General features: G+C 47.5%; 2 protein-coding genes across 10 annotated transcripts; both read right to left on the reverse strand.

The window, feature by feature from the left end:
- LOC142826615 (olfactory receptor 52M1-like) lies at nucleotides 1-26,603 on the reverse strand. Of its 9 annotated transcripts, none has more exons than XR_012900848.1 (5): nucleotides 12,266-12,377; nucleotides 6,820-7,009; nucleotides 5,161-5,277; nucleotides 2,821-2,915; nucleotides 4-215 (listed from the first exon to the last, which is right to left on the reverse strand). XR_012900848.1 is itself a non-coding variant. In XM_075919726.1 (2 exons), the coding sequence occupies exon 2, from the start codon at nucleotides 16,433-16,435 to the stop codon at nucleotides 15,437-15,439; it is 999 nt and encodes a 332-aa protein (XP_075775841.1). In that variant the 5' UTR covers nucleotides 16,436-16,502; nucleotides 26,490-26,603; the 3' UTR covers nucleotides 14,995-15,436. The 9 variants fall into 9 exon arrangements, 1 of the variants encoding a protein (XP_075775841.1); XR_012900849.1 differs by lacking the exons at nucleotides 6,820-7,009; nucleotides 12,266-12,377 and adding exons at nucleotides 16,408-16,502; nucleotides 26,490-26,533 and having other exon boundaries at nucleotides 10-215; nucleotides 5,161-5,232; XR_012900846.1 differs by lacking the exon at nucleotides 12,266-12,377 and adding an exon at nucleotides 26,490-26,582 and having other exon boundaries at nucleotides 13-215; nucleotides 5,161-5,232.
- LOC102461114 (olfactory receptor 52E4-like) lies at nucleotides 1,735-2,814 on the reverse strand. Its single transcript, XM_006134286.3, has one exon. The coding sequence runs from the start codon at nucleotides 2,795-2,797 to the stop codon at nucleotides 1,850-1,852; it is 948 nt and encodes a 315-aa protein (XP_006134348.3). The 5' UTR covers nucleotides 2,798-2,814; the 3' UTR covers nucleotides 1,735-1,849.
- Nucleotides 26,604-27,643: the final 1,040 nt, after the last annotated feature.

The following is a 27,643-nucleotide window of genomic DNA, read 5'->3' on the forward strand; positions in this document are numbered from 1 at the left end:
TTCATTCCACACATGGATGGAAAAAATGAGGAGGGACATTGCTTTAGACATTATCTAGAGTTGGGATTGTTTTCCAGTGTGTATTACTTTGCTCACACCACCCTAGAGTATACAATTTGGGATCTGGTCAGAGTCCTCCTGGGTCCAGGGCCCACCTCCTGCAACTCCTGGCTTCTTCTCCAGATGGAGTGTGTCCCTCTGCTGCAACCACGGCCCTGCAACGAAAGAGTCCCCTCTGCCCCCTTAGTGCCTCTCTCCTGCCCACCCTTCTCCTGGCTCCTCCAGTCTCTTTGTTTTCAAAGAGCCGAACAAATATCTCCTCACTTCATTTCCTCTTCTGGCGAGAGTCCATTCCTTCCACCCCCACCCCTCTATGGAGAGGTTGGAGCAAACTGATTTAATCGAGGATGCAGTTACTCCCTTCTTCTGTCTGGAGAAAGCTCGTTAACACTGATACTCTTGAATGGCCAACCGATGTACAGGCAGATGCCTCTGTCTCAGCTCCCTGCTTCTGACATAAGGAAAAGGAGCAAAGAGCCCGGAAAAAGCCAAAAGACCCAGTGATACAGACAGGACATACAATCGACTCTGCAGTGACGGGGGAAAAGCCAACAGAATGTTGGGAATCATTGAGAAAGGAGTAGATAACAAGACAGAACATATCATATTGTCCCTGTGTGTAAACCCATAGGCTGTGTCTACACTGGCATGATTTTCCGGAAATGCTTAAAACGGAACAGTTTTCCGTTATAAGTATTTCCGGAAAAAGAGCGTCTACATTGGCAGGATGCTTTTCTGGAAAAGCCCTTTTTCCGGAAAAGCGTCCATGGCCAATGGAGACGTGCTTTTCCGGAAAAAAAGCCTCGATCGTCATTTTTGCGATCGGGGCTTTTTTGCGGAAAAGACTACTGTGCTGTCTACACTGGCCCTTTTCCGGAACAGTTTTCCGGAAAAAGGACTTTTGCCCAAGCGGGAGCAGCATAGTTTTTCCGGAAAAGCAGTTGATTTCTTACAGTAGATTGTCAGTGCTTTTCCGGAAATTCAAGGGGCCAGTGTAGACAGCTCACAGCTTATTCCGGAATAAGTGGCCCAGTGTAGACACAGCCAGAGGGTGTGTCTAGGGTACATGACTCAAGAGCCTGAGCAGTCCTTGGCATCACAGTGAAAGCTGTGGTGAAGCTGAAATGCCTCCCTGGCAGCTGGTGGGAGGTGAGCTAAAGAAAACTGAATGAGCGATGAGAAGACCAAGGGAGCAACCTTAGCAGAAAGGATGGGGAAAAGGGTTTGGGGAGGAGGGTCCATTTACCAGAAATTGGAAAGGAGGCAGCCCAGTGAGGTGTATGCTCCTGAGTTTGTCCTACTGGCCCAGAACAATCAGGTCAGTGATGGGTTTATTGTCTCTCCGAGCATCCATTAAGGGTACGTCTAGACTACAGGCTTTTGTCGACAGAAGTTTTGTCGACAGTATCTGTCGACAAAACTTCTGTTGACAAAGAGCGTCTAGACACATTCAGTTCTGTCGACAAAGCAAGCTGCTTTGTCGACAAAACCCTGTAGTCTAGACACAACCCTACATGCAATAACACCTTCTGTCGACAGAACTCTGTCGACAAAAGGCGTTATGCCTCGTAAAATGAGGTTTACCAGCGTCAACAAAACTGCTGAGTTCTGCCGACGTTATGTCGACAGAACTCAGCGATAGTGTAGACGCAGGTATAGTTTTGTCGACAAAAGTCCACTTTTGTCGCCAAAACTCTGTAGTCTAGACACACCCTAAGTGACTCAGGAAAGAGAACCAAGATGGCTCTCTGTGGGGATCAGTCTGATATCCCATGATAAGGAGAATACTTTAGTTGCCTTTATCAGTAAAGAGATGGAGCAGCCTGTCCCGGATCTGTTTGGTCCTCATGCCATAGATGATGGGGTTTAGCATGGGGGGCACCAGGATGTACACGTTGGCGACAAGAACATGGAAATACAGAGGCACATTTTGGCCAAATCTGTGTGTTAGGAAGGAGAAGAGAGCAGGGATATAAGAAGTTAAAATGACACAGAGGTGGGAGCTGAAGGTCTCAAAAGTCTTGAGCCGGGTGTCCTTGGTGGAGAGGCTGAAGATGGCCCTGAGGATCTGGGTGTAGGACACAGCGATAAAAAACACATCCAAACCAGCCAGCAGGAGTGCCACAGAGAGGCCATAGTAACTACCGACACGGATGTCAGCACAAGCCAGCTTCACCACGGCCATGTACTCGCAATACGAGTGGGGGATGATGTTGGTTCTGCAATATGGCCACTGCCTCACAAGGAAGGGATGGGGCAGAATGAGTATTATGCTGCGCAGCACCACAGCCAGGCCAAGCTTGACCACCACCCGGTTTGTCAGGATGGTGGAATGTCTCAGGGGATCACAGATGGCCACATAGCGATCATAAGCCATGGTCACAAAGATCCCAGACCCCATCCCTGTGAAGCAATGCATGAAGTACATCTGGGTGAGACAAGCTGTGAAATTTATCTCCCTGGAATTGAACCAGAAGATGCTCAGTGTTTTTGGCAGGATGGATGTAGACAGGACCAGGTCAATGATGGTCAGCATGCAGAGGAAATAGTACATGGGCTCATGGAGGCTCGGCTCCCGCTTCACAATGAACAGGATGGTGAAGTTCCCCAAAATGGTTATGACGTACATGGCACAGAAGGGGATGGAGATCCAGACATGAGCTATCTCCAGGCCAGGGATGCCCAGCAGGATGAAGGTGGAGGGGTTGGTGAAGTCACTTACGTTGGAATCTGACATGGAATAAGGGGGAAGTTTTGTACCTCTCAGGAAGAACAGTGTCTCCTCCATGTAGTGTATGTTCCGCTGATTTCCTGTATGTGCCCAGGGTTTAGGGTGATGATTGAAGTGCAAATTCCTAGATGGAAAAACAATGTTAATATGAGACTCTAAATAGGAGTCTGTTTTCATGGTTGAAGCAAATCAATCACTCTTCATAGACTGAAAAACTGACATTTTCATTATGAAGATAAATGGATTATGTATAACTGACTCTACTAATGTGAATTCCATAGTGGAATGTACTCCATGGATCAATAATTCCTGCACCTCTGGGATTGTTTAGTTTAGAGGCAAGTCAAAGAAGGGGGTGTATAATAGAGGAGCACAAAATAAAATAATGGAACTTAGGCTACATCTAAACTGTCGGCTTCTTGCTCAAGAACAGCTGTTCTTGCGCAAAAACTTACCAGATGTCTACACTGCACACGCGGTCTTGAGCAAGTAAGTTTATAGTACAGCATCAGAAAACAGGGCTTCTTCCAGAAGAATTATTCCTCTCCCCATGAGGAATAAACTGTCTTGCACAAGATGGCAGTGTAGACAGGCAATATGAATTTCTTGTGCAAGAAACCCCTATGGCTAAAATGGCCATCAGAGCTTTCTTGCGCAAGAGAGCGTCCACACTGCTGCAGATGCACTTGCGCAAAACACATCTCTTGCGCAAAAGCACATGCCACTGTAGACAAGCTCTTGTGGAAGACTTTTTGTGCTAGAACTCTTCCGCAAAACAGTTCGGCTATGTCTACACTGGCATGAGTTTCCAGAAATGGTTAAAACGGAAAACTTTTCCGTTATAAGCATTTTTGGAAAAAGCACGTCTACATTGGCTAGATGCTTTTCTGGAACAGCACTTTTTGCGGAAAAGCATCTGTGCCAATCTAGACGCGCTTTTCCGCAAAAAAGCCCCGATCGTCATTTTCGCGATCTGGACTTTTTTGTGGAAAAGAAATCTCTGCTGTCTATACTGGCCCTTTTCCAGAACAGTTTTCCAGAAAAGAACTTTTGCCCAAACGGGAGCAGCATAGTTTTTCCGGAAAAGCACTGATGATTTTACATTAGATCGTTAGTGCTTTTCCGGAAATTCCAGGGGCCAGTGTAGACAGCTGGCAAGTTATTCCGGAAAAGTTGCTGATTTTCCAGAATAAGTGGCCATTGTAGACACAGCCTTCTTGTGCAAGAAGCTTCCAGTGTTGATTTGGCCTTAAAGTATTCATATAGATAAACATAGAACATTTCCCAAACAGTAACATGTACAGACAGATACTGCTTCAAAATGTTTAATTCCTCAACCCTGAAGCAAAATTTCAGAGAAACTGATGGGGACTTTCAACATAGACAGAAAAATTACATTTGTTAAGAACAAAAGAAACCAGAGAAAACATTTAGGCAAGTCCCTGCGGGGAGAGGAAACTTGTTACTGCTGCAGAAAAGGTAGTTATGTTAATAAACAGTTTTGTTTTGGATTCAGAAAGAAGTAGTATGAGTATGAGACTCATTTCACCTGAGGCGATGAAATACTTTCCATACCCTTAGCAGTGAAAGAGGTTGATAAATGCCATCTACAACAGTTCTATGTGAAATCTACATGGTTAAAAATAATGAAAAGTTTCCAAAATGTGATGAGAAAGTAAGGGAATAATGAAGTCAAGGTTGCTCCCTATTCTGGCACTTTGAAAAAAAGAAAAGAAAAACCTTTAGGAGCCCACGAAGATGCACTTGGGTATTTCTTCCTGTGGGGTCACCCCAAGCTCTTTAATACTTCCTCAGGGGTAGAACTTGAAAACAAATCTCTTAATAGCTGCCCTTCAGTCTCAAGCATGCGCACACAGAACCTCCAGCCTTCTAGGACATGGGAAATCATAGTCTTAAAAAGGTGACTTTATGAACCAAACAAAGAAGACATATTTGGTAAAGCATACTTGGTTGCCAGATGTTACAGAGCAACTGAAGAAAAAGTATTAAAGCACAGAGAATTGTTTCCCTGGGATTCAGTTTCAGTTACCGTGTGCCGGGGGAGGGAGGTTAGCACAGAGGAGTTTAACAAAACTAAAACCAAAGAAAAGAAACTGATCATGTCTAACTAAACATTCTCTGTTCACTTACGTATCCTTTGTGACAGGGTTCAGTGTTTGCTTGGGCATGGATATCACTGAAAAATCCATGCCTTTATTCCTGGTTCGGTTCATGTCTCTCCCCAGATTCTGCTCTGAACTCACACACAAAGGCGACGGAAGCAGGCAAAACTTGGTTCATTTCAAATCTCTCCCACTCTCTTTCCATTGACTTTCCTGGCTTCCTGCCCACACTTGCTGGATACTCACTGTTCTGTGGTTAACCCTTCCAGACAATTCAGCCAACTGAATACTGGGATGTCCAGAAAAGCAGCACTCCTCCTATCCATAAAAAATGAAAAGGCTGGTATGGGATTTTATAAAGGTCTGTAAACATAAGTAATAAGTCAACAATAATGTTAATGGGAAACAGATCTTGTCAAATAAACCTGATTTCATCCTTTAATAAGAGTACAAGTTTTCATAATCAGGAAACCATGGAGATGCAATAAGCCATGGTTTCTCTAAGGTATTTGATTTAGTAGGGGAAATTATTCAGGTAAAATAATGACACTATACAGCATCAGTAGACTATAGGTTAAATGGACTAAAAATGGACTAACTGACACATGTCAATGGCTGTTGTCAGGAAATGGGGGTGTTTCCAGCGACGTTCTGTAGGGCAGAATGAAAACAGAAAATCCCTGCAGATACATTTTGCAGATGACCCAAGACTGGCAAAGTAGTTATTTATCAATTGATCTGGAGCATTTCGTGAGCTGGGCCCATGCAAACACAGTATTTCAATTCAGTCACATACAAATTGATCATCTAAAAGCAGAGAAGGCAGGCCTGAGCCACAGAGAAAGGCACTGTGTTATGGAACAAAGGGATCCTGAAAAGTATATAGGGGTCACTGGGAACACCCAGTTCCTTGTGAGCTCCCAGGGCGATGCTTGGGCCAAAGGAGCGGATGGGATCCCTGGATTCCTAAATAGGAGTGTGGCAAACTAGAGCAGGGGAAGGAGCACATGGCACGGGTGAAAGTGACTGTGTGTCATCCTAGGATCCACATTTCTAAAGGGACATTGAAAAATTGGGGAGGATGCATGAAAGAGCCACAGGGCTGAAAAAAATTCTGGATAGAGATGCTTCAAGAACTTCATCTAGGCACCTTTATTAAAAGATGACCAGAAGACACGTTCATAGAGAGTAAAGAGCCAGTAATGGCAGGTTCTGTGATCTAGCAGATAAACGCAGACCAAGGCCCAGTGGCTGCAGAGAGAAGCCAAACCAATTCCAGGTGGAAATCGGGGCCAAATGTTTAGCAATGAGAGCTAGTAACCATTAGAACAAAGCACAGAGGCAACTCATGGATCGTTCATATTCCCGTCTCTGCCGATCCAGACTGGCTGCTTTTCAGGAAGATCTGCTTGGGGGCTCGTCTACACGCGCAAAGCTACTTACAACATGCTGCCATAATGCGTCAGTGCTGCAAGAAGCGGTCGCTAGGTCAACGGAAGAATTCTTCCATTGGCTTCCCGCTGGCTACTCCAGGATTCAGGGGACATATCGAGATCTCTCAGAGTTGTGGATTTTTTTGCTTTTGCAAAAACAGTAAATGCCATTTTTGGTTGCCTTAGCAAAGACACAGCATTCAAGTCATGGGAGGTTATACTAATGCTCCCCCCAATGCTGGCTAGGACTCCGCTGGAAGCTTTGGTCATGGATATATAGAAAAGATGCTGTGAAACCGGAAAGGGTCCAGAGGTGAAAGACGAAGATGCTCCAAGAGATGCAATAAAAACCATGTGAGAAAAGGCTGAAGGAAGGGGATACGTTTCGTTTGGAAAAGAGATTGAGATTGACAGTGGCCTTCAGAGACTTGAAGAGTTGCCATAAATATGAATAAAAGGGGTTTTGTCTTACCTCTGTGGAGATCGCATGGGACCATGGGTTCAATTTCACAAATAGATGAAATCTCAGTAAAAATGGCAAGAACAGGACGAGAATGGATCAGCGACTTCAGACGTTGGGGGGAATCTCCTTTGCTGTAGAGTTTCGAAAGGGGCCTGGCTAGAGTCTGTCCTGGATGCTTTAGTCCTAATACATCCTGCAACTGAACAGGGAGTGGGATTAGATGATCCTTATGGGTCCTTCTTGCCCTATGGCTCTATGATTCAGTGATGCAATAGTTTACTGTAGGCAAAATCTAAATCACACACAAGTACTGGAATAACTGGGTGAAATGTAATGGCCTGTGTTATACAAGACGACAGATTGGACGAGCTAAACGTCCTTCTGATCTTGAGCATTGTGACTCTATCAATCGGTCATTTATACTTATTGTGTCTAGCAAACACATGAACAAGGGAATTTTGAGCTACCCTGAAACTCTGAACATTCAACACGGACAAAAGAAATAACATACAGTCTGTGGAACTCCTTGCCACTGACATTACAAGAGCAAAGAGCTTAGCTGAGCGGGATTCACTAACAGATTGGCTACTGTAAGGGACACGGCCTTTAGTTCAGAGTGTCTGACCCCTTCAGTTAGGAAAAGTCAATTCCAGTTTTTTATGTTTGACAAACTTAATCATATGGAAATGTCCAAGTATTGGAGGGTTGCGAGTTACACACAAGAAGTCATTCTTCTGCTCTACTCTGCGCTGATTGGGCCCCAGTAGGAATATTGTGATCAGTTCTGGGCACAACATTTAAAGAAAGATGTGGAGAAATTGGAGAAGGTCCAGGGAAGGCTGAAGAAACTGAGCTTGTTTCGTTTGGAAAAGAGAAGACTGAGAGGGGACATGACAGCAGATTTCAAGTACCTAAAAGTTTGTCACAGGAAGAACGGGGGGAATTATTCTCTTTGGCCTCTGAGGACAGGACAAGAAGCAATGGGCTTAAACTGCAGCAAGGGAGGTTTCGGTTGGACATTAGGAAAAACTTCCTACCTGTCAGGGTGGTCAAACACTGGAATAAGTTGCCTAGGGTGTCTGTGGAATGTCCATCCCTGGAGATATTTAAGGGCAGGTGGAGAGACGCCTGTCAGGGGTGCTTGGTCTTGCCGTGAGGGAACTGGATTGGATGACGTCTCGAATTCCCTTCCAGTTCTAGTGCTCTGTGGCTCTATGGTTCTATGATTCCCACCCAGCTGATTTTTTCTTTCCTTTAAGTTTCATGCATAGCAGTTCAGCCTGCTCTTCAAATGAAGGTAAGAGCTCCTCCTCCCCCAGTTAACAGCCAGAGCCTTGAGATGCCGGAGGAGGGGGAGAGCGGGTCTGTGCACTAACACACAGCTGGCTCCTCGTGTCCCTGCTCCATTCTCACTCCAAGGCGAGTTTTGCCGCAGTGCAAGCTGGACAAAGCACAGGCCATGATCCCAGAAGTGGGTTGTTTTGTTCTGCACCTGCCAAGAGTCTCTGCCCTGAGGGGTGCACTGAGCCACTGGAATGCAGCCAGCCTGGGGCTGGAGCACAATGGCTCAGGTGGGTCGGGGGCACAGAAAAGAGGGACATTTTGGCCAGTGATACTGGAGCAAATTCAGAAACTGTGACATGACCCCTGTGATGCTTAACGCCTGCACGGAGTGGAAAGGGCACAGAGTGACTCTGCATCCCATGATGCCAAACTTGCCCTGGGGCTGTGGGGCAGGGGAGCCCCTCAGCTAGAGCTGGTACCTGTGAGTGCTGAGAGGGATGTGTCTTCCCTGGAACCCCCCTAAGGCATCCGCGTCCTGCACCTCTCTCAGCCCAGTGTCGGCAGCAGCGTCCCGCTCCGAGAGCCGGCACAGGGCTGAGAACCATTTATAACACAGCTCGGCGGGGGGGGGGGGGGGGGGGGTCGCTCAGCCCCTGGGGGAGAAGGGGCATCTGGATGCAAACAGCCTGGAGCCAAGTCTGTCTGGGCGTCTGTGCTATTCATCATGTTTTCTGTGTAAACAGCAGTTAAGGGCCGTTCCCACAGGGAGAGGAGAACTCCTGGGCTCTGGGCCAAGTCACAGAGGACCTGTGTTTGTGTAGTTGAAAAGTAGAGTTTATTAGCAAGGAAATAAAGGCTAGTGCCTAGATCTGCAGAGGGCCTGATGCCCTACGACAGCTACGATGGCTGGGTGTGCAGCAGACAGAGGTGCGTAGGGGATATGAGCCCTTTCCGCAGGCGCAGAGAGATCAGCAAGTCCCACCTAGAACTATCCTTTCCTCTTTAGCGCCTTTCATTTAAAATATTGAAAACACCCAGCGAGGAGAAGTGACTGTGCACACAGATGGACAAACTGAGGCACCGGCAGAGGTGACCTGTAAACATCACACAGACTGAGTGGCAGGGTGACAGGCAGACCACAGGAGTCCTGCCTGCCCTGCCTGAACGATTGTCTCTCCATGAAGACGGGAGGGAAACAGACTCCCACTCTGGAAGGAATATTCCTTGGGCGGGAGGCAGGGGAGAGGCTAGGAGAGGCAGCCCAGGCCGTCACCATCCTCTCACAGTGAATCTGAGGTTCCAGGACCCACCGGAGTGTGGGGCTCCCCGGTCCTGGGAGGGGTGAACTCTGGATTCCACTTTGCTCCCGCTCGCTCACCTGCCCACACAGCACCGGCACTGGGGTCGCCGTGGGGGACACACTTAGTAAAAGCAGCACCGAGCGAATGTTCCTGTGGATAGAGGGCAGGGCCTTGTCCTTGGGCTGAGGGCTCGCTGTAACCCTCCAGCTGTTGTGGTACAAAGGGGCCATAGCTAGGACAGAGGCTGGGCTGGTGTTGGTGTTGGGTTTGTTCTCTCCCTCGCTGTTCATTCCCTCCCCGTGTCTCTCAGGGGAACTGGAATTGGATGTTCCAGGCTGAGTCCGACTTTCTAGCCCTGCCCCGGCTGGAGGGCGCTCGGATCCAAACAGCTGGACTCTCTGCCTGTTCATCTGGCTTTTAATTGTGCTAAGGAAAGTCGTCAGGGTGTTTCCCATTCTGGGATGCCTCGGGGTCTGGCCAATCATATGTCAATAGCTTTTGTCCTTAACTCTTAGCAGTGGTTGGTCCTAGGAAGTCACATGACCTCCCTGACTGGTAGGGATGGGCCAAGGAACTTCCTATGCAAAAATGGAATCCTGACCATTATGGGAAGTTTAGCAGATCTTCGGCTTTGGCTGGCATGGCCCACCCGAGGGAATGAACCAGAGACCCCGGGAAGAGGGAAGACTTTGCTGGACAAGGAATGGTTTTCGGGTGAGTTTGTACAGAGGTTTTAATGTAGAAGTAGCAAAGCCTTTTCTGTTACTTTGCTCTGCCTGGTCTCATGTATCACCCCTTCAGTCCTGCTGCTGGTACTTAGCAAAATCACTTTTATTTACTATCAAGCCCAGTGTAAATAATTGGGCAAAGGGATAGTTCAGTGGTTTGAGCATTGACCTGCTAAACCCAGGCCTGTGAGTACAGTCCTTGAGGGGGGGCCACTGAGGGATCTGGGGTGAATCTGTCAAGGAGGGTGCTTGGTCCTGCCGTGAGGGCAGGGGACTGGACTCCATGACTCTCGGGTCCCTTCCAGCTCTAGGAGATAAGTATAGCTCCATATACATATGTGGCTGTGTTTAGACAGGCAAATTTTTCTGCAAAAGCAGCTGCTTTAGCGGAAAAACTTGCCAGCTGTCTACACTGGCCGCTTGAATTTCCACAAGGACACTGACTTCCTGCTGTCTGAAATCAGTGCTTCTTGCGGAAATACTATGCTGCTCCCGTTCGGGCAAAAATCTTTTTGCCCAAAGCTTTTGCGCAAAAGGGCCAGTGTAGACAGCTCAGATTTGTTTTGTGCAAAAAAGCCCCTATGGCGAAAATGGCGATGGGGGCTTTCTTGCGCAAAACCGCGTCTAGATTGGCACGGACACTTTTCTGCAAAAAGTGCTTTTGTGGAAAAGCGTCCGTGCCAATCTAGACGCTCTTTTCCGCAAATGCTTTTAACGGAAAACTTTTCGGTTAAAAGCATTTGCGGAAAATCATGCCAGTCTAGACACAGCCATATATGTATTTTGTTACCTGAGTGGGCAATTGGTGTGTGCATTCCTCCGTTCATTGCTAAAGGGGGCTTACTAAATAATTCATTGGGGGTTCTGATCCCATTTGGGGAGTGGTATCCTGGAAACTGGGTCTTAAACTGCATTTTCCTCGGACCTGAAGAGTTTCGGTGTCTGTACTGCTTCTCGGGGCATGGGGGATCCAGCTCTGTGCTTTGGCTGGGGGAGACCAGGGAGCTGGCCCAACAGGGCCGGGCAGTGAGAAGCCCCAGAGAGCGGGAAGGCAAGTGGCAGTGGCCTTGGCAGCACCCCGGGAAGTTCCCCCAAGTGGGTCTTCTGTGACTGCCCCCTCTCACAAGGATTATTTCTCCAGGGTGCAGTTCCTGGGCTTTTCAGCACTCTAATGAGCCTGGACAGATTCTCTTGTCGTGTATTGTCCTGTACTCAGGTTTCTAACACTCTGCAGCTTGCAGTCTTTTCTCAGTCGCTAATGGTAGCAGGGGTGGGGCTCTAGACCCTGAGTTTACAGGATATTGATGTGGATTTTTCATTGTCATGACTGTTAGGGACTTTCACAAACACACATGGAGAATCAGCCCCTTCCCCAAAGAGCTTATACATCGAATCAAGATACTGCACAGCTTGTTTGTGTAACAAACCAGACAGGGGTATTGTGTCCAGTTCTGGGCACCACATTTCAAGAAAGACGTGGAGAAATTGGAGAGGGTCCCGAGAAGAGCAACAAGAATGATTTAAGATCTAGAAACCATGACCCGTGTGGGAAGACTGAAAAAGTTTGTTTAGTTTGTAAAGGAGAAGACTGAGCGGGGACATCATAGTGGTTTTCAAGTACGTGAAAGGGTGTCACAAGGAGGGGGGGCAGAATTGTTCTCCTTCGCCTCTGAGGAAAGGACAAGAAGCAATGGGCTGAAACTGCAACAAGGGAGGTTTAGGTTGGACATGAGGAAAAAATGTCTTAACTGTCAGGGGGGTGAAACGCTGGAATAAATTGCCTGGGGGGTTGTGGATTCTCCATCACTGGAGAGATTTTAGAGCAGGAGGTTTACGACATCGATCAGGGTTGGTCTAGAGGGTGCTTGGTCCTGCCGTGAAGGACTTGATGATCTTTGCAGGTCCCTGCCAGTTCTAGTGTTCTAGGATTCTGAGGACAATAGCCAGGAGAGGGGGATCTGATCCCAGAGTTGTCATGGCCCTGGACCAACCCCACATCCTTCCAGGAAGTCCAACAAGGCAAAAGCTGGATGTATCCTGCCCGCTCATGACCCGGTGGCTCCCCTCTGTGAGGCGCTCACGTTCTCCGCAGGGGTGTCCCTCTCTTAGCTGACGTGCAGCTGTCTGCTCCTGTGCACATACCTGAATGGGAATTGTGCTCTTTCCCTCCAGGGAGACCTCGAAAGGGTTTCTGGCTGCAGCAGGGACTCTGACATGGCCCCTCCCTGCAGCCTGTCCCACCTGGCCATTGCCATGGACTCTCTGTGAGGTCACCACCTCCCAACCTTCTTGGACCAATCAGCTGAGGTGCTGCAAAAGGCCCTTGTGATGTCACTGCCACACCCACCCCAGCCCTGCAGGGCTAATGTGCTGGCCTTGGCGGCAACTTTGCATGTTTGAGCTGCTCCCCCTGGGTCAGGCCCCCTCCCCGCCCTCGCTGTTGGAACTGGCGATCAAGCAGGTGAAACGTGGAATTTCAGAGGCTGCCCTATGTGGTGCACTGAGGTGTGCAGAGATCTGGAGCCTGTCAGTCCCCAGGAGACCGTTATCTAATCTCACAGCTCCATGCTCCTTCCCTCTGCATACGGCAGATCCCCGGAATGGCACGGGAGAGAGCTTTGGACCAACAAACATTCCCCACTGGAGACACCAAGGGTATGTCTAGACTAAATACCTCTGCTGACAGAGGCATGCAAATTAGACTATCCAACATAGTCAGTGAAGCGGGGATTTAAATATCCCTCGCTTCATTAAAATCAAAATGGCCACCGCGCTGTGCCGGCTCAGCTGATTGTCGGCACAGCACGGCAGTCAAGATGCAGATCGGTCGACAGGAGAAGCCTTTGTCGACTGCTCCTGTGAACCTTGTTTCATGAGGCATAAGGGAACGGTCGTCAAAGGTGTTCCCTCTTGACTGATCTGCATCTTGACTGCCGTGCTGTGCCAACGACCAGCTGAGCCGGCACAGCGTGGTGGCCATTTTGATTTTAATGAAGTGGGGATATTTAAATCCCCACTTCATTGACTATATCGGGTAGTCTAATTTACATGCCTCTGTCGGTAGAGTCATGTCGCCTACACATACGCCAAGAGAAGAAGAAACCACTATTTCCCTCGTCAGCTTGGAGGGAACCGATGTGCTGAGGGGAGGGGGAATTCATAGAATCCTAGAATCCTAAAATTGGAAGAGACCTCAGGAGTCATCAAGTCCAATCTCCCTACTAAAATCAGGACCAACCCCAACTCAATCAACCCAGCCAGGGCTTTGTCAAGCCAGGACTTCAACACCTCTAGGGATGGAGATTCCACCCCCTCCCTAGGGAACCCATCCCAGGGCTTCCCCACCCTCCTAGGGAAATAGTTTTTCCTAATATCCAACCTAGACCTCCCCCATTGCAACTTGAGTTCTTAAGCTTCTCTTTCTCCACTGAGGGCTGCCCACCTTCCCGTACTGTGTAGGGGTCCTCGAACATGAGCTGAGCTGCCAAAGACTGAGGCTGTCAGGCTCTGGATTTGGCCTCAGGCGGAGGAACGCAGGCTTCAGCCTGTATCCCCACAAATCCAACTCAGCCCTGGCAATCCCACTGAAATGGGCTCATGAACCAACTTGGGGCTTCCACCAGAGTGCGAGTACGTCTGTTCTAATGTGAACAAGCCTTTGCTGCCCAATTCACATGCGTCTGTGCACAGAATTGAAACAATAAAAGGAGAGTGCTGGCCAGAGGTAGAGCAATCCCCTCCCCACAGCGCACATGGCACGTACTTGGGAAAGAGGAGGCATCAGGTCTGTTCCTCAGCAGATAGCCCAAGTATAACTATCAAAACACACTGTGTTAGGTCAAATATAAAATGCATGTATTAACTGCAGACTGCTTCTCCAGTTTCTGCAGATCATTCTGAATTCTGACACTCTTCTCCAAAGCACTTGCCGCCAGGCATACGGCTCCCATGCGCTCCGGAGTGCGGGGCGTTTCTGCCCCGTCACAAGGCCCTAGTGACTTGAAGAACCCCTCCTCCTTCATCCTGCTGGTGTAGACTGCAGGGTTGGGGTTTTTTGTCAGAAAAAGATACACAAAATGTACTCCACATTTTCCATAGCTTTTTTCAATTTTTTTTCTAAGAGGCTTTTCCAAACTTGGTCCATTTAGGGTACGTCTAGACTACATGCCTCCGTCGACGGAGGCATGTAGATTAGCCAGATCGGCGGAGGGAAATGAAGCCGCGATTAAAATAATCGCGGATTCATTTAAATTTAAATGGCTGCCCCGCTCTGCCGATCAGCTGTTTGTCGGCAGATCGGGGCAGTCTGGACGCGCCGCGCCGACAAAGAAGCCTTTCTTGATCGGCACAGGTAAACCTGGTTTCACGAGGCATACCTGTGCCGATCAAGAAAGGCTTCTTTGTCGGCGCGGTGCGTCCAGACTGCCCCGATCTGCCGACAAACAGCTGATCGGCAGAGCAGGGCAGCCATTTAAATTTAAATGAAGCCGCGATTATTTTAATCGCGGCTTCATTTCCCTCTGCCGATCTGGCTAATCTACATGCCTCCGTCAACGGGCCAAATTTTGGTAAATCCCCTTCTTTAGGAATATCCCTTCTTCCTCATGGAATGAGGAAGGTAGGGCTTCCGAAAGAGCACGTTTGCACTTCTGCAAAAAAAGCAAACGGAAGAACACGTACATTCCCTGGATGTGGTGGGATTTTTTTGGGATACCAGAGATATCCCAGAAAAATCCACAGTGAAGATATAGCCTCAAATACTATATGTAACCAGTGTCTTTAAATGACTTGTCACAAGATGTCAGATCCTACTAATGGTACAGATTAGTGGGCCTTTTATTTATTTAATTTCAATTCTTTTTTATAGGGATTATAGACCAACTTCCTGGCAGCTAACTGATAAATTATCTACCAAAAACTAACATTTTCAAGAGCCTGAGCAGGAGCAGCTGTGATGAAGTTGAAATGCCTCCCTGGAAGCTAGTGGGAGGCGAGCTAAACAAAACTAAATGAGCAACAGGGAAGGAGAAGAGAAGAGCAAGGGACATGGATGAGGCTTTAGACAGAAGGAACAGAGCAAGGAAGCAACCTTAGGAGACGGGATGGGGCAAAGGGTTTTTTTGGGGGGGTCTATAATTAGAAAGGAGGCAGCCCAGTGAAGTGTACGTTCCTCAGTTTGTCCTGCTGGCCCAGAACAATCAGGTCAGTGTTGGGTTTATTGTCTCTCCGATCATCCATTAAGTGATTCAGGAGAGAGAGCCAAGTTGGCTAACTGTGCAGATCAGTCTGATATCCCATGATAAGGAGAATACTTTAGTTGCCTTTATCAGTAAAGAGATGGAGCAGCCTGTCCCGGATCTGTTTGGTCCTCATGCCATAGATGATGGGGTTTAGCATGGGGGGCACCAGGATGTACACGTTGGCAACAAGAATATGGAAATACGGGGGCACATTTTGGCCAAATCGGTGTGTGAGGAAGGAGAAGAGAGCAGGGATATAAGAAGCTAAAATGACACAGAGGTGGGAGCTGCAGGTCCCAAAAGTCTTGAGCCGGGCGTCCTTGGTGGAGAGTCTGAAGATGGCCCTAAGGATCTGGGTGTAGGACACAGCGATAAAAAACACATCCAAACCAGTTACCAGGAATGCCACAGAGAGGCCGTAGTAACTACTGACGCGGATGTCAGCACAGGCCAGCTTCACCACGGCAATGTGCTCGCAGTACGAGTGGGGGATGATGTTGGTTCTGCAATATGGCCACTGCCTTGCCAGCAAGGGATGGGGCAGAATGAGTATTATGCTGCGCAGCACTAGGACCAGGCCAAGCTTGGCCACCACCCAGTTTGTCAGGATGGTGGAATGTCTCAGGGGATCACAGATGGCCACGTAGCGATCATAAGCCATGGCCACAAAAATCCCAGACCCCATCACTGTGAAGCAATGCATGAAGTACATCTGGGTGAGACAAGCTGTGAAATTTATCTCCCTGGAATTGAACCAGAAGATGCTCAGTATTTTGGGCAGGATGGATGTGGATAGGACAAGATCGGTGATGGCCAGCATGCAGAGGAAATAATACATGGGCTCATGGAGGCTCGGCTCTGTCTTCACGATGAACAGGATGGCGACGTTCCCCAAGAGGGCGATGGCGTACATGGCACAGAAGGGGATGGAGATCCAGACATGGGCTGTCTCCAGGCCAGGGATGCCCAGCAGGATGAAGGTGGAGGGGTTGGTGAAGTCACTTATGTTGGAATCTGACATGGGATAAGGCAGAAGTTTTGCACCTCTCAAGAATAACGATGTCTCCTCCATGTATTGTATGTTCCGCTGATTTTCTGCATGTGCCCAGGGTCTAGGGTGATGGTTTCAGTACAATTTCCTAGATGGAGAAACAATGTTAATATCAGACTCTAATCACAATAGAAGTCTGTTTTCATGGTTTAATCAGATCGGTCACTCTTCACAGATTGAAACATTTTCATTTTCATTATGAAGAAAAATGGATTATGTATAACTGACTCTGCTAATGTCAATGCCATCTTGGAAGGTATTCCATGCATCAATAATTACTGCTCCTCTGGGTCTGTTTAGTTCAGAGGCAAGTCAAAGAAGGGGGTGTATAATAGTGGAGCATAAAATAAAATATTGGAACGTACTGTATTCAAACAGACAAACAGAGAACATTTCCCAAAGAGTAACATGTACAGACAGATACTGCTTCAAAATGTTTAATTCTTCAACCCTGAAGCAAAATTTCAGAGAAACTGATGGGGACTTTCAACATAGACCGAAAAATTAAATGTATTAAGAACAAAAGGTAACTGGCTCTGTGGATATGGGAAAGTCAGTGGATATGATAGACCTTGACTTTAGCAAGGCTTTTGATATGGTCTCCCACAATATTCTTGCCAGCAAGTTAAGGGAATATGGATTAGATAAATGGACTGTGAGATGGGTAGAAAGCTGGCTAGACTGTTGGGCCCAATGGGTAGTGATCAACAGCTCGATGTCAGGTTGGCAGTCGGTTTCTAGCAGAGTGCCTCAAGGATCAGTTCTATGGCCGGTTTTGTTCAACATATTTATTTGTAAACTGGATGAGGTGATGGATTGCATTTTCAGCAAGTTTGCAGATGACACTAAGCTAAGAGGAGAGGTAGATATGCTGGAGGGCAGGGATAGAGTCCAAAGTGACCTGGGCAGATTAGAGGATTGGGCCAAAAGAAATCTGACAGGTTCAACAAGGACAAGTGCAGAGTCCTGCATTTCAGACGGAAGAATCCCAAGCAGCGTTACAGGCTGGGGAGCGACTGGCTGAGTAGTAGTTCTGCAGAAAAGGCCCTGGGGGTTACAGTGGATGAGGAGCTAGATATGAGTCAACAGGGCGCCCTTGTAGCCAAGAAGGCGAATGGAATATTAGGTGCATTAGAAGCAGCATTGCCAGCAGGTCTAGAGAAGTGATTATTCCTCTTTATTTGGCTCTGGTGAGACCACATCTGGAGTACAGTTTTGGGGCTCCCGCTACAGAAAGGGTGTGGTTGTATTGGAGAGGGTCTGGTGGAGGGCAGCCAAAATGATTAGGGGGCTGGAGCACATAACCTATGAGAAAAGGCTGAGGGATTTGGGCTTATTTAGTCTGCAAAAGAGGAGAGTGTCATGGCTTCTTCCCCACTCAAGCATGATAAATGCAGAAGTGGGGGCCAGCAAGTGTACCCCAAAGCCTTATCTACCAGGCTTTGGTATAAAACTTCCTCCAAAATCTTAAAACCCTAGATTTTGGGAATAGAACTTCCACTGTCACCACCCAAATATTAATAACGACATTAGGGGGAAGATCATTTGGGAAATCTCACCCCTGTTATAAAAATCAGATCACACAAGTAACCAATGCCAGGTTAATAAAAAGAAAGGAGAAAACTTTTATTATTACAACAATATTCCAGTTGCAAGCATAAGGATCAGACGGAAAGGTAACAAAATATACTCATGGAGGAATTACACCATGGGCTAGAACTTAGTTAAAAAGAGAAGCCAAACATCTCTTAAGCAGTGCCAGATATCAGATCCCATACCCAACCCTTAAAACAATAAAGCCTAACGAAACTACTTACACTTTACCCTACTTACAGAAAATGAACATAAGAACATAAGAACATAAGAACGGCCGTACTGGGTCAGACCAAAGGTCCATCTAGCCCAGTATCCTGTCTGCCGACAGTGGCCAGCACCAGGTGCCCCAGAGAGGGTGGACCGAAGACAATGATCAAGCGATTTGTCTCCTGCCATCCCTCTCCAGCCTCTGACAGACAGAGGCCAAGGACACCATTTTATCCCCTGGCTAATAGCCTTTTATGGACCTAACCTCCCTGAAATTATCTAGCTTCTCTTTAAACTCTATTATAATCCTAGCCTTCACAGTCTCCTCTGGCAAGGAGTTCCACAGGTTGACTACACGCTGTGTGAAGAAGAACTTTCTTTTATTAGTTTTAAACCTGCTGCCCATTAACTTCATTTGGTGTCCTCTAGTTCTTCTATTTAGGGAACTAATAAATAACTTTTCTTTATCAGCCCTCTCCACACCACTCATGATTTTACAGACCTCTATCATATCCCCCCTCAGTCTCCTCTTTTCTAAACTGAAAAGTCCCAGTCGCTTTAACCTCTCCTCATATGGGACCCGTTCCAAACCCCTCATCATTTTAGTTGCCCTTTTCTGAACCCTTTCCAAGGCCAAAATATCTTTTTTGAGGTGAGGAGACCACATCTGTACACAGTATTCAAGATGTGGGCGTACCATAGTTTTATACAGGGGCAGTAAGATATTCTGGGTCTTATTTTCTATCCGTTTCTTAATAATTCCCAGCATCCTATTTGCCTTTTTGACCGCCGCTGCACACTGCATGGAAGTTTTCAGAGAACTGTCCACGATAACTCCAAGATCCCTTTCCTGATTTGTCGTAGCCAAATTAGCCCCCATCATACTGTACGTATAGTTGGGGTTATTTTTCCTGATGTGCATTACTTTACATTTATCCACATTACATTTCATTTGCCATTTTGTTGCCCAATCACTCAGTTTGGTGAGATCTTCTTGGAGTCCCTCACAGTCTGCTTCTGTCTTGACTATCCTAAACAGTTTTGTATCATCTGCAAACTTTACCACCTCACTGCTTACCCCTTTCTCCAGATCATTTAGGAATAAGTTGAAAAGGATTGGTCCCAGGACTGACCCTTGGGGTACACCACTAGTTACCCCTCTCCAATCTGAAAATTTACCATTTATTCCTACCCTTTGTTTCCTGGCTTTTAACCAGTTCTCAATCCAAGAAAGGATCTTCCCTCTTATCCCATGGCCATGTAATTTACACAAGAGCCTTTGGTGAGGGACCTTGTCAAAGGCTTTCTGAAAATCCAAGTATACTATATCTACTGGATCCCCCTTGTCCGCATGTTTGTTAACCCCTTCAAAGAACTCTAACAGATTAGTAAGACAGGATTTCCCTTTACAGAAACCATGTTGACTTTTGTTCAATAAATTATGCTCTTCTACATGCTTCACAATTTTATTCTTTACTATTGTTTCGACTAATTTGCCCAGTACTGAAGTTAGACTTACCGGTCTGTAATTGCCAGGATCGCCTCTAGAGCCCTTTTTAAATATTGGTGTCACGTTAGCTATCTTCCAGTCATTAGGTACGGAAGCCGATTTAAAGGATAGGTTACAAACTACAGATAATAGCTCAGTAATTTCCCATTTGAGTTCTTTTAGAACCCTTGGATGAATGCCATCCAGTCCCGGAGATTTGTTAACATTAAGTTTTTCTATTTGTTCCAAAACCTCCTCTAATGGCACTTCAATCCGGGACAGTTCCTCAGATTCATCACCCACAAAGGACGGTGCAGATTCAGGAATCTCCCCAACGTCCTCAGCCATGAAGACTGAAGCAAAGAAATCATTTAGTTTCTCCGCAATGGCTTTATCGTCCTTGATTGCTCCTTTTATAGCTCAATCATCTAGGGGACCCACAGGTTTTTTAGCAGGCTTCCTGCTTCTAATGTACTTAAAAAACATTTTATTTCTTTTTGAGTTTTTGGCTAGCTGTTCCTCAAAATCTTTTTTTGTTTTTCTTATTACATTTTTACACTTGATTTGACAGTGTTTATGTTCCTGTCTACTTATCTCACTAGGATTGGACTTCCACTTCTTAAAAGATTCCTTTTTGTCCCTCACTGCTTCTTTTACATGGTGGTTAAGCCACGGTGACTCTTTTTTAGGTCTCTTGCTATGTTTTTTAATTTGGGGTATACATTTAAGTTGGGCCTCTATTATGCTGTCTTTAAAAAGTTTCCATGCAGCTTTCAGGGACTTTGCTCTAGTCACTGTGCCTTTTAATTTCTGTTTAACTAACCTCCTCATTTTTGTGTAATTCCCCTTTTTGAAATTAAATGCCAGGGTGCTGGACTGCTGAGGTGTTCTTCCCACCACAGGAATGTTGAATGTTATTATATTATGGTCACTATTCCCAAGCGGTCCGGTAACGGTTATATCCTGGACCTGATCCTGCACTCCACTCAGGACTAAATCGAGAATTGCCTCTCCCCTTGTGGGTTCCTGCACTAGCTGCTCCAAGAAGCAGTCATTTAAGCCATTGAGAAATTTTATCTCCGCTTCTCTTCCTGAGGTGACATGTATCCAGTCAACATGGGGGCAATTAAAATCCCCCATTACTATAGAGTTCTTTATTTTGGTAGCCTCTCTAATCTCCCTCAGCATTTCAATGTCAGTATCTCTGTCCTGGTCAGGTGGTCGGTAATATATCCCTACTGCTAATTTCTTATTATTGGAGCATGGAATTACTATCCATAGCGATTCTATTGAACATGTTGATTCGCTTAATATTTTTATTTCAATTGTTTCTTGGAGAGAGAGGGAGAGACATGCTTGTCCCTCCCTGTAGCTGCAGAGGACTCACCCAGAGAGACAAAAAGGGAAAGGAAAAAACCCAAATTCCTTTCTCCCAGTTTGAAAGTCCCACCTACATTCCTACTGCTCACTCCACCTGGCTAGGTGTAGTTAACCCCTTAATCCCCAGGATGCTGGCTAAACTCCATAATCATGACAAAGAGTGGGGGGGATTTGAGAGCAGCCTTCAACTTCCTGAAGGGAGGTTCCGAAGAGGATGGAGAGAGGCTGGTCTCAGGAGTGACGGATGGCAGAACAAGGAGCAATCGTTTCAAATTACAGGGGGGAATGTCTAGGCTGGATTTTAAGAAAAACTAGTTCCCTAGGAGGGTCAGGAAGTACTTTAATGGGTTACCTAGGAAGGCGGTGGAATCTCCATCCCTAGACGCTTTTAAGTCTTAGCTCGACAAAGCCCTGGCTGGGTTGATTAGTTGGGATTGTTCCTGCTTTGGGCAGCAGGCTGGTCTCAATGACTCCTGAGGTCTCTTCCAGCCCTATGATTCTATGATTCTATGAAAGGAAACCAGAGAAAACATTTGGGCAAGTCCTTGCGGGGAGAGGAAACTTGTTAACGCTGCAGAAAACATTGTTGTGTTAATAAACAATTTTTTTCTTGATTCCAAAAGAAGTAACAGAGTGTGAGACTCATTTCACTTCTAGGACACAGGAGTCAGATCATAGTCTTAAAAAGGTGACTTTATGAACCAAACAAAGACGACATATTTGGTAAAGCGGACTTGGTTGCCAGGTATTATAAAGCAACTGAAGAACAAGTATTAAAGCACAGAGAATTCTTTCTCTGGGATTAAGTTTCAGTTACAGTGAGGGGGAGGGAGGTTAGCACAGAGGAGTTTAACAAAACTAAAAACAAAGAACACAACCTGGTCATGTCTAACTAAACATTCTCTGTTCACTTAGGGTATGTCTACACTTGAGATAGGGATGCAAACGTAGTGTTCCGAAATTCCTAACGAAGCACGGGATTTAAATATCCCGTGCTTAGTTAGCAAAATCACATCTGACTCCCATTTTGAAATCGCATTATTGTGAAAAGAAAACGCCCCATGTAGCAGCGTTATTTTGAGAGAAATCCCTTCTCTCGAAATAACTTAAACATCATTGTATGAGGTTCTTGGGAGCTCCTAGGGTGATGCTTACGCCAAAGAAGCAGACGGGATCCCTGGGTGCCTAAATAGGGGTGTGGCAAGTTGGAGCAGGGCAAGGATGTTACCCCTGCACATGGCACTGTGTGTTGTCCTAGGTTCCACATTTCTAAAGGGATGTTAAAAATTGGGGAGGATGCATGAAAGAGTGACAAAAATGAGTCAGGGCTGGAGAAAATGCTGGACAGAGAGAGATGCTTCAAGAACTTCACCTATGCACCAACATAAAAAGATGTCCATAAGACACATTCATGGAGAGTAAAGAGCCAGTAATGGCAGGTTCTGTGATCTAGCAGATAAACGCAGACCAAGGCCCAGTGGCTGCAGAGAGAAGCCAGACCAATTCCAAGTGGAAATCGGGGCCAAATGTTTAGCAATGAGAGCTAGTAACCATTAGAACAAAGCACAGAGGCAACTCATGGATCGTTCATATTCCCGTCTCTGCCGATCCAGACTGGCTGCTTTTCAGGAAGATCTGCTTGGGGGCTCGTCTACACGCACAAAGCTACTTACAACATGCTGCCATAATGCGTCAGTGCTGCAAGAAGCGGTCGGTAGGTCAACGGAAGAATTCTTCCATTGGCTTCCCGCTGGCTACTCCAGGATTCAGAGGCCATATAGAGATCTCTCAGAGTTGTGGATTTTTATGCTTTTGCAAAAACAGTAAATGCCATTTTTGGTTGCCTTAGCAAAGGCACAGCATTCAAGTCATGGGAGGTTATACTAATGCTCTACCCAATGCTGGCTAGGCCCCTGCTGGAAGTTTTGGTCATAGATATATAGAAAAGATGTTGTGAAACCGGAAAGGGTCCAGAGGTGAAAGACGAAGATGCTCCAAGAGATGCAATAAAAACCATGTGAGCAAAGGCTGAAGGAAGGGGATACGTTTCGTTTGGAAAAGAGACTGAGATTGACAGTGGCTTTCAGATACTTGAAAAGTTGCCATAAATATGAATAAAAGGTGTTTTGTCTTACCTCTGTGGAGATCGCATGAGACCATGGGTTCAATTTCACAAATAGATGAAATCTCAATAAAAATGGCAAGAACAGGACGAGAATGGAACAGCGACTTCAGGCATTGGGGGGATCTCCTTTGCTGTAGAGTTTCAAAAGGAGCCTGGCTAGATGTCTGTCCTGGATGCTTTAGTCCTAATTCATCCTGCAACTGAACAGGGAGTGGGATTAGATGATCCTTATGGATCCTTCTTGCCCTATGGCTCTATGATTCAGTGATGCAATAGTCTACTGTAGGCCAAATCTAAGTCACACACAAATACTGGAATAACTGGGTGAAATGTAATGGCCTGTGTTATACAAGACGACAGATTGGATGAGCTAAACGTCCTTCTGATCTTGGGCATTGTGACTCTATCAATCGGTCATTTATGCTTATTGTGTCTCGCAAACACATGAACAAGGGAATTTTGAGCTACCCTGAAACTCTGAACATTCAACACGGACAAAAGAAATAACATACGGTCTGTGGAACTCCTTGCCACTGACATTACAAGAGCAAAGAGCTTAGCTGAGCGGGATTCACCAACAGATTGGCTATTGGAAGGGACACGGCCTTTAGTTCAGAGTGTCTGACCCCTTCAGTTAGGAAAAGTCAATTCCAGCTTTTCATGTTTGACAAACAACGATTTGGACGGAAATTTCCAAAGTATTGGAGGGTTGTGAGTTAGACACGAGAAGTCAGACTTCTGCTCTTCTCTGCGCTGATTGGGCCCCAGTTGGAGTATCGTGTCCAGTTCTGGGCACCACATTTCAGGAAAGATGTGGAGAAATTGGAGAAGGTCCGGAGAAGAGCAACAAAAATTTAAAGGTCTAGAGAGCATGAGCTCTGAGGGAAGCTGAAGGAACTGGGCTTGTTTAGTTCAGAGAAGAGAAGACTGAGAGGGGACATGACAGCGGTTTTCAACTTTCTAAAAGTTTGCCACAGGGAGAACCGGGGGAATTATTCTCCTTAGCCTCTGAAGACAGGACAAGAAGCAATGGGCTTAGGTTTAGGTTGTTCATTAGGAAAAACTTCCTACCTGTCAGGGTGGTGAAACACTGGAATAAATTGCCTACGGCAGCTGTGGAATGTCCATCCCTGGAGATATTTAAGAGCAGGTGGAGAGATGGCTGTCAGGGGTGCTTGGTCCTGCCGTGAGGGAACTGGATTGGATGACGTCTCGAATTCCCTTCCAGTTCTAGTGCTCTGTGGCTCTATGGTTCTATGATTCCCACCCAGCTGATTTTTTCTTTCTTTTAAGTTTCAGGCGTAGCAGTTCAGCCTGCTCTTTGAATGTCAGTAATAGCCCCTCCTCCCCCAGTTAACAGCCAGAGCCTTGAGATGCCGGAGGAGGGGGAGAGCGGGTCTGTGCACTAACACACAGCTGGCTCCTCGGGTCCCTGCTCCGTTCTCACTCCAAGGCGAGTTTTGCCTCAGTGGAAGCTGGGCAAAGCACAGGCCACGACCCCAGAAGCGGGTTGTTTTGTTCTGCACCTGCCAAGAGTCTTTGCCCTGAGGGGTTCACTGAGCCACTGAAATGCAGCCAGCCTGGGGCTGGAGCATATTGGCTGAGGTGGGTCGGGGGGCACAGAAAAGAGGGACATTTTGGCCAGTGATACTGGAGCAAATTCAGAAACTGTGACATGACCCCTGTGATGCTTAACACCTGCACAGAGTGGAAAGGGCACAGAGTGACTCTGCATCCCATGATGCCAAACTTGCCCTGGGTCTGTGGGGCAAGGGAGCCCCTCAGCTAGAGCTGGTACCTGTGAGTGCTGAGAGGGACGTGTCTTCCCTGGAACCCCCCTCAGGCAGCTGCGTCCCACACCTCTCAGCCCAGCGCCTGTAGCAGTCTCCTGTGCTGAGAACCAAGACTGGGGTGAGAACTGTTTATAACGCAGCTCTGGGGGTGTCGCTCAGCCTCTGGGGGAGAAGGGGCAGCCTGGAGCCTAGTCCGTCTGGGCTTCTGCGCTTTTCATCAAGTTTTCAGTGTAAACAGCAGTTAAGGGCCGTTCCCACAGGGAGAGGAGAACTCCTGGGCTCTGGGCCAAGTCACAGAGGACCTGTGTTTGTGTAGTTGAAAAGTAGAGTTTATTAGCAAGGAAATAAAGGCTAGTGCCTAGATCTGCAGAGGGCCTGATGCCCTACGACAGCCACGATGGCTGAGTGGGCAGCAGACAGAGGGTCAGGAGGGTAATAGGTGAGTGGGGATATGAGCCCTTTCCGCAGGCGCAGAGAGATCAGCAAGTCCCACCTGGAACTAACCCCTCCTCTTTAGTGTCTTGTATTTTAAATAGTGAAAACACCCAGCGAGGAGAAGTGACTGTGCACACAGATGGGCAAACTGAGGCACCGGCAGAGGTGACCTGTAAACATCACACAGACTGAGTGGCAGGGTGACAGGCAGACCACAGGAGTCCTGCCTGGCCTGCCTGAACGATTGTCTCTCCATGAAGACGGGAGGGAAACAGACTCCCGCTCTGGCAGGAATATTCCTTGGGCAGGAGGCAGGGGAGAGGCTAGGAGAGGCAGCCCAGGCCGTCATCATCCTCTCACAGGGAATCTGAGGTTCCAGGACCCACCAGAGTGTGGGGCTCCCCGGTCCTGGCAGGGGTGAACTCTGGATTCCACTTCGCTCCCAGTCAGACACCTGCCCACACAGCACCGGCACTGGGGTCGTCGTGGGGGACACACTTAGTAAAAGCACCGAGCGAATGTTCCTGTGGATAGAGGGCAGGGCCTTGTCCTTGGGCTGAGGGCTCGCTGTACCCCTCCAGCTGTTGTGGTACAAGGGGGCCCCCACAAGCATGAGATGAGTGTGGGCATTGGGTTTGCTCTCTGCGTCTCGGTTCATTCCTTCCCCATTTCAGGGGGGTGAAACGCTGGAAGAAATTGCCTGGGGGGTTGTGGATTCTCCATCCCTGGAGACATTTTATTGCAGGAGGTTTACAACATCGATCAGGGATCGTCTAGAGGGTGCTTGGTCCTGCCGTGAGGGCCGGGGACTGGACTTGATGATCTTTGCAGGTCCCTGCCAGTTCTAGTGTTCTAGGATTCTGAGGACAATAGCCAGGAGAGGGGGATCTGATCCCAGAGTTGTCATGGCCCTGGACCAACCCCACATCCTTCCAGGGATGTATCCTGCCCGCTCATGACCCGGTGGCTCCCCTCTGTGAGGCGCTCACGTTCTCTGCAGGGGTGTCCCTCTCTTAGGTGACGTGCAGCTGTCTGCTCCTGTGCACATACCTGAATGGGAATTGTGCTCTTTCACTCCAGGGAGACCTCGAAAGGGTCTCTGGCTGCAGCAGGGACTCTGACATGGCCCCTCCCTACAGCCTGTCCCACCTGGCCATTGCCATGGACTCTCTGTGAGGTCACCACCTCCCAACCTTCTTGGACCAATCAGCTGAGGTGCTGCAAAAGGCCCTTGTGATGTCACTGCCACACCCACCCCAGCCCTGCAGGGCTAATGTGCTGGCCTTGGCGGCAACTTTGCATGTTTGAGCTGCTCCCCCTGGGTCAGGCCCCCTCCCCGCCCTCACTGTTGGAACTGGCGTTCAAGCAGGTGACACGTGGAATTTCAGAGGCTGCTCTATGTGGTGCACTGAGGTGTGCAGAGATCTGGACCCTGTCTGTCCCCAAGAGACCGTTATCTAATCTCACAGCTCCATGCTCCTTCCCTGTGCGTACGGCAGACCCCCGGAATGGCACGAGAGCGAGCTTTGGGCCAACAAACATTCCCCACTGGAGACACCAAAGGTATGTCTAGACTACATGCCTCTGCCGACAGAGGCATGAAAATTAGACTATCCAACAGAGTCAATGAAGTGGGGATTTAAATATCCCTCGCTTCATTAAAATAAAAATGGCCACCGCGCTGTGCCGGCTCAGCTGATCGTCGGCACAGCATGGCAGTCAAGATGCAGATCGGTCGACAGGAGAAGCCTTTGTCGACTGCTCCTGTAAACCTTGTTTCATGAGCCATAAGGGAGCGGTCATCAAAGGTGTTCCATGTTGACCGATCTGCGTCTTGACTGCCGTGCTGTGCCAACGACCAGCTGAGCCGGCACAGCGTGGTGGCCATTTTGATTTTAATGAAGTGGGGATATTTAAATCCCCACTTCATTGACTATGTCGGGTAGTCTAATTTACATGCCTCTGTCGGTAGAGCCATGTAGCCTACACATACGCCAAGAGAAGAAGAAACCACTATTTCCCTCATCAGCTTGGAGGGAACCAATGTGCTGAGGGAGGGAAACTCATAGAATCCTAGAATCCTAAAATTGGAAGAGACCTCAGGAGTCATCAAGTCCAATCTCCCTACTAAAATCAGGACCAATCCCAACTCAATCAACCCAGCCAGGGCTTTGTCAAGCCAGGACTTCAACACCTCTAGGGAT

The sequence above is a fragment of the Pelodiscus sinensis genome, chromosome 1, assembly GCF_049634645.1.
Source record: "Pelodiscus sinensis isolate JC-2024 chromosome 1, ASM4963464v1, whole genome shotgun sequence".
Classification (NCBI taxonomy): domain Eukaryota; kingdom Metazoa; phylum Chordata; order Testudines; family Trionychidae; genus Pelodiscus; species Pelodiscus sinensis.

Coding starts and splice junctions, on each gene's coding strand:
- LOC102461114 (XM_006134286.3), bottom strand. CDS start 2,797: ATGTCAGATTCCAACGTAAGTGACTTCACCAACCCCTCCACCTTCATC.
- LOC142826615 (XM_075919726.1), bottom strand. CDS start 16,435: ATGGAGGAGACATCGTTATTCTTGAGAGGTGCAAAACTTCTGCCTTAT.